This window comes from Panicum virgatum, chromosome 3N (assembly GCF_016808335.1).
Source record: "Panicum virgatum strain AP13 chromosome 3N, P.virgatum_v5, whole genome shotgun sequence".
NCBI classification, from domain to species: Eukaryota; Viridiplantae; Streptophyta; class Magnoliopsida; order Poales; family Poaceae; genus Panicum; species Panicum virgatum.
The window spans coordinates 55,207,110-55,213,679 of record NC_053147.1 but is presented as its reverse complement, the minus strand read 5'-3'; the positions used below and the strand labels follow the sequence as shown (position 1 = coordinate 55,213,679).

At 41.0% G+C, this 6,570-nt stretch overlaps 1 protein-coding gene across 1 annotated transcript; it reads right to left on the bottom strand.

Moving 5' to 3' along the window:
• Nucleotides 1–2,354: 2,354 nt before the first annotated feature.
• LOC120667904 (acetyl-CoA acetyltransferase-like) lies at nt 2,355–5,057 on the bottom strand. Its single transcript, XM_039947893.1, has 5 exons — nt 4,759–5,057; nt 3,449–3,548; nt 3,172–3,258; nt 2,774–2,874; nt 2,355–2,579 (listed from the first exon to the last, which is right to left on the bottom strand). Exons 1-4 carry the CDS (start codon nt 5,055–5,057, stop codon nt 2,788–2,790), a joined length of 573 nt encoding a protein of 190 aa, XP_039803827.1. The 3' UTR covers nt 2,355–2,579; nt 2,774–2,787.
• Between the last annotated feature and the right edge of the window lie 1,513 nt (nt 5,058–6,570).

Sequence of the window (6,570 nt, the reverse complement as noted above, 5' to 3'; positions counted from 1 at the left end):
ATTCTGGAAGAGGTGTCAGATTGGTGCAGTCCTGTGGTGATGTTTCATTTGATGGTGGTTGGCATTCTGGACCTGCCAAATTAATTTGGAGTGACTTGTGTAGGCCTATGTGTTGTGGTGCTTTTGTTCTCTATGTGATATGTGATCTCTAGATATTGGTCGTAATGTAAACATATTTGTGGATGCATTAGTGATGTAATATTCTGCAAATTTGTGCTATCTGATCTGTGATGAATTTATTTCTTGTGAAAAAGCATGTGATTTTCTGGGATAATTATGGATTTGTATTATGTGGCTGTGAAAATAATGGGTTGAGCCCAATAAAAATTGATATTTGAAAATAATGTGTTGAGCCCAATAAAAATTCATACCAAAATTAAAATTAGAAATGGGTTCAGCCCAATACAATAATCGAATAATGGGCTGGAGCAGCCCAATACAATAATCGAATAATGGGTTGGAGCAGCCCAATACAGAATCTCATGGTGGGCTACGTAGAGCCCAATAAAAAATGGGCCCGTCCTGATGTGGCAAGGAATCCAGCTCATCATGTTGACATGGCAGCGCTGATGTGGCAAGGAATCCAGCTCATCATGTTGACATGGCAGCGCTGACGTGGAATATGTCTATGACGCCCCGTTTTGTCACTGCTTGCTCCTAAGAATGCTAGGGGTCACGTGTTTCATGACGACCAAAACTGTCATAGTTGTAGCAAGTCTGTGACGGTTTTTCTAGACTTCGTAGGATTATGACGCGGATTCTGTAACAGATTTGTAAAATGTCATAGATGGTGAAACATGACGGTTTTTGGGCTATCTATGACCAACCGTAAACGTCATGTATCAACAGGATTCTTGTAGTGAATACTAGTACCTCTCTCTCTCTCTCGATCAGGTTGTTAGGAACATGTTGTAACACCTTTTGTAACATGATGAAAAAAATTCATTAAGACATAGAATTGCAGCCACTGAAAATTCCAATGGAGTTGAAGCTTCACTTTTGGGTAGTCAAATATTTTTTTTATAAAACGTGTTTCTGTGTGGGTGCATTGCTTATTATTATGAGCGCCCCGAGGGCACACGGTGTATTGTTTTGTTTTCTCAAACAAACTAGCATATCACAATACTGTTTTGTTTTTAGAAAATGAATTTTCAAAGCACTGATGTATAGGTAATCAAAACGTTTGCAACTGACTAAAGAAAATGTATCTTTTCTGAAGAGAAAAATTGAAAAATTATCCTGGCATCCTGTCACATGTGAACGCACACATAGCGGGCTTAGCGGCATTATGTCATCGACATCTTGACCATGTGGCCCTGTCTGGATGGATTAAAACTAATTATTTTGGATTTGGACTAACAATTAGCTGATGACTAACACTTGATTTAATTAACTACGTGCTGAATTGTAGTCTGGAGCAATTGGTCGTAGTCCAAAACTCCAGATGGGAGAGATAAATCTCGGTGGCTTAGTTGAAATGAACAAGTAAATTAAGAGCGTTAGATCTTGACCTCAAGAGTTTCAGTCAACTACAGGAAATGTGTATATTACGGGCCATTAGGGTGGTGCATTTTTTTGACATATTTTGTTGAAATATGCTCCAAATTCATTTACACAAAGAAAGGCCGACTTCTGACGGAGCGAAGCGGAGGCCCGAGCATTATTTCAGATTAGGTTTTCCCTTGGAGAATTATTCCATCATCTCTTGTAAGCCGCCGCTCGGCGTTGTAGCCCAACTCTCGATATATAGTGAAGATTTGCTGGCTGGCGCTAGTGGTTTTTTCCCTTCCGCTTTGGTTGGGTTTTCCACGTTAAAATCTCGTCTCTCTGTGATTGATTCGGTTTTACTTCTTATTTCTCGTCGTTAATCGTAACAATATTTAGGGTGGTCCTTTATTTGATTAGCACACTGATGCCCTGGATTCAGTACGAAGTTATTGGTATCAATGCCGTGGTCGGGGGCTAAGGTAAAGGGATCACACTATGTAAGAAAGCCTCATAGGAGATGTGGGTTAACTCACATAGGAGACGCGGTTTTTTTCTCGTCTCCAAATTTGTGTCTCCGATGTGAAGTTATAGGAGACGTGGTTAACCGCGGCTCCTATGAGAAAAGTCATTGGAGACGTGTTTTTACAACCCGCGTCTCCAATAACCCCTCATATAGGAGACGCAGATTAACAACCCGCGTCTCCAATGACCTCACATAGGAGACATGGATTGTTAACCCGCGTCTCCTATGACTACACATAGGAGACGTGGATTGTTACCCGCGTCTCCTATGACTTCACATAGGAGACACGAATTGTTAACCCGCATCTCCTATGATGAACTAAAAAAACAAAAAAAATAAAACAGAGGATAGAATATACCCTTATATACATCAAATATACACATGCTTTATCCATTCTGTACATAACAAATTCACATTATGCTTTATCCACAGTATTACAAATGCAGTTCTCATCTATTGAACTAATACACATCTAAGAATGTTCAACAAGCTACAACATAAATAAACATCCATATAATAGTACAAGGTCGCCGCAGGAAGCTGCTGCTAACTACTGGAACGATTGCACCTGCAATGTCAAGTTGCTAGGGTTAGCGAAATCGCACAAAGCTTGTAAAGTAGAATGATTACTCATCAGAAGAATCAGTTGAATAATGCAACAGTAGTACTAGCACCTCTCATAGCTTACAGTCATTTTTAATACTTCATCATGTAATAAAATAGTGCAATTGAGTTAGATGTATTCAGTGTGTTGAGTCTTACAAGGTCAGTATTTCTTATGCAAGCTCGAGAACAAGTGCTGAGGCTCCACCTCCATTGCAGACACCAGCAACACCGATCTTGCCACCCTTCTCCCTAAGGACCTGTTAAAAAGAGAGAAACAATTATCATCAGTTGGATATGCAGGTTTATCTAGGATCACAATTGAAGATATTTTCGCACTTTGAAAAATCACTAACAGAAGTACAGAACCCACTAGCAGCAGTGTAGATGATTTACCCTTCATGGCAAACCCTATGACATGCTTAAGTATTTGACAAAATTCATAATTACTTACATATCTACTTCTAGTTTTCTACTAGAAAAACATTCCAGATATTTAAACGAAAGGGATTGTAACCAGAAGATCAGAAAAATTAGCACCGTAAGATAAAACTTACTCCAAGAAGGGTGACCAAAATACGAGCACCACTGCACCCAAGAGGATGACCTAAAGATACAGCTCCTCCATGAACATTAATCTTTTCCTGCAAGCACATTGTTGTTAATTCATATATTATTATATGCTACCAAATGTTTTTGAAGAATTATATTCTATTAAATGTTGCTACTGCTCAAGAGAAAATAACTTCCTACATCCTTCAATATTAATATCACGATGATACATCTAGAAGTGTACTCTACTCTTAAATGAGATAACTGTTACTAATATCTTACTTGAGCTGCATCTGCATATCCTTTGATCCTTGCAAGGACTTGCATGCCAAGCTCTTGAGCCTTCTGCTCACTCACCAAGACTAATGCAGCAGCACCGTCACTGATCAATGTAAAACAAATTAGATGTGACTGATTGCATAAGCCTACACAAGCAAACAGTAGGCAGCACTCTTGACAGTACCGGTCAATGAAAAAAATACGATGCAGTGTGGTGAAAGAGTGTCTAAGACAACCAAGAAGAAATTATACAGGTAGGCTAATTTTCCTTGATTGAATGGGAATAGCTGGAAAGAGAACACAGACTGAATTAACTTACAGAATTGTCAAATATGCACTACCTCTCATGCAATTCAGATAAAGAAAACTCATGCAAATAGGATGAATATTCATAGAACATAGGTAAAGGAATTCAAAAATCCACATAAACTATTGTAAAAGAATCTAAGAATTTGTCAAAGTTAAAGAATTTAAAAAACTCTAATGACAAATGACAGGAAACCAAAATGACAAAAATGGTGGCAAGATAATGTGAGCACACCTGATGCATGATTATCTGCTATTAGTTCATAAGATCATCTTGCAGGTTATAGGGTATCTAACTCTTTTGCTACATGGTAAGCTGTTGGATGAATGCAAACTTATTCACAAAGCATACTGGATACCCATTTACTAGAGATGGTCAAAGATTATCAACCCTGCTAACCATATTTATAGTGCAGATTACCGAAACCCATCAGCAGAGAGTGATATGTTGACAGCGCTTATGAATTGGATAGATGCTTCTGCTAGTTCTTATCATTTTGCTAGTTGCCTACAAATAGGTGGAATCATGGAATAGAATATTACATGTCTCAACAGGAAGCAAAAGTACAAGCCATTAATCCCATACTGCACTAAATAATCCGTATGAAGTGAGAAAAGAGGTATGGCATGCAAGTAGGACTTACACATCTCAAATAGAATTAAAATATATCGCGTTTGCAGGGAGGATTAGGGAAAGGAATGACACAACAGCATATACCTGCAGAACATTGAATGCCTTTTGGGTTAATATACTGAAATATGCAGAGATATAAAGAGAGCTTGTAGACATAAACGAAGGGACGCAAGGGTGGGACGCAAATGAATGAATACATGGCGCAAAATCGCATAAAGCTCCACACATGGCGCACAAAGCTGCAGCAAATTTATCAGTGCGTACTTCAATTTGCAGTTCAGCACCGGTTATTGTTAGGGTTCCTTACCAAGCGCAGGAGATACGGACGGCGGCGGGAGGAGAGGTGGAAGGAAAAGTGGCTAGGGTTCCTTACCAGAGCACAACGCGGCAGTCGGTGAGCTTCCGCGCCGGCAGGCCGCCTCCGCCCGCGCGTGGAGCCCCTTTGCTGGCCAGCCGCGTGGAGCTCCTGCGCCTTGCCCCGCATCGAGCTCCCGCACCGGCAGGCCACCTCCGCCCGTGCGTGGAGCTCCCGAGGCTGGCCGACCACCTCCGCCCGGGCCTCGAGCTCCTGCCGCTGGCAGTGGAGGAGGTGCCGACGGAGGAGAGAAGGGAGGGGAGGTTGCGATGGGGAAGAGGGAGGGGCAACGCCGCGGGGGAGAGAAGGGGATTCATCTGGATCGGGGGGATTCATCTGGATTAGGAGAGAGAAGGGGACGGGTCGGCGGACTGGTGGTGGCGGACTCAACTTGATTGGATAAAAAATTCGGGTCCGACGCATAGTAAAGGAGACACTGAGTGTACTCTCGTCTCGAATGACGAATTTATTGGAGACGCTGGTGTACAGAGACGCGGATTATTTATTGGAGTTTTTGGCAGACTCATAGAAGACGCGAGTTATTAGCACGAGTCTCCAATGAGTTATAAGAGACGTGTCTAGAAACTGCGTCACCTATATTAGTGTCTTTTTTAATGACTTCTTACATAGTGTCAGATGACTCGGTAATTGTGGTTTAACAGACAAAATATGCAATAAGAAAGCTAATAATCACCACTACACAGGGTAAGGCAGCTTCCAGAGGCGGCTCAATGAACAACCACTAGAGGCTCCCATCTCCGGTAGCGGTTCTACTGACAACATTGCCAGTGGCGGTTTCTGACATCAGAAGAACCGCTAATCTCGATGTCATCATGAGTGGCGATTGCTGATGTCAGGAGAACCACCACTGCTGACGATATTATTTAAATACAGAAAATCCCCTGCCACATCTAATCTACTTTACTCTCCTGTTTGATGCAGAGAACAGTACAAAAATTAGAGGCAGCATATAGGCTTAGCAGCAATCCAAAAAAATTAAATCATTTTATATTAGAACATGACAATGCACACACACTAATGATGTCATTACAATTGATTATTAAGATGTCTAACAGAATCCAAAGGTGCTGCATGTCTAATGAGCTGCTCCCTTAAAAAAAAACTAGACCTACTGGGGTAAGACCGCCCCAACGGCTTTGCATTAAGAAGAAGACCTTCTCTCGGGAGCAATGCCCGCACCGAGATAAATATTTGCCCATGGCACCGGCCTTAGGTGATCTTACCAATATGCTTTGGCTTAGGAGAGAGGCGAGGGAATTTTTTTAACCTCATCTTGAAATTCGCTCCCACCGGGAAATCGAACTCAAGACCTGAGGAGTGCTACTAGAACCTCCCAGCCACTACAACTAGAAGGCTGTTCGCAATGAGCTGCTCCCTTAACATTTGAATTGGAAATGGAAAATCTACATGGACCATCAGATCACCCAATCAACAAACATGACCTTACAACAAACAGGTATCACGTATGAGAAACCAACAAATTACAAGTTTTGATGAGCTGAATAGACTTGAACTAATGAAGGGCTTCACATTTGATCTTGAAAGCATCACAACAAAGATTTTAAAAAGAAACAGAGCTGAAGTTCATCTTCACGATGAAACAACAATCAAAAAGCAAAAAAAAAATATCTAAGTAGAAAATGGAACTGATTGTATCAGTCCTTACTTCTGTGCAAAATTAGATTGTGCAAATCCAATATACAAGTGATGTGCTACATCAAGTTACGAATTATAGACAGCTTCAAGTTAATACATCAGGATGGTTTCGGGTGGTACAAAATTTATGATGTATATATAGACATGTACAAA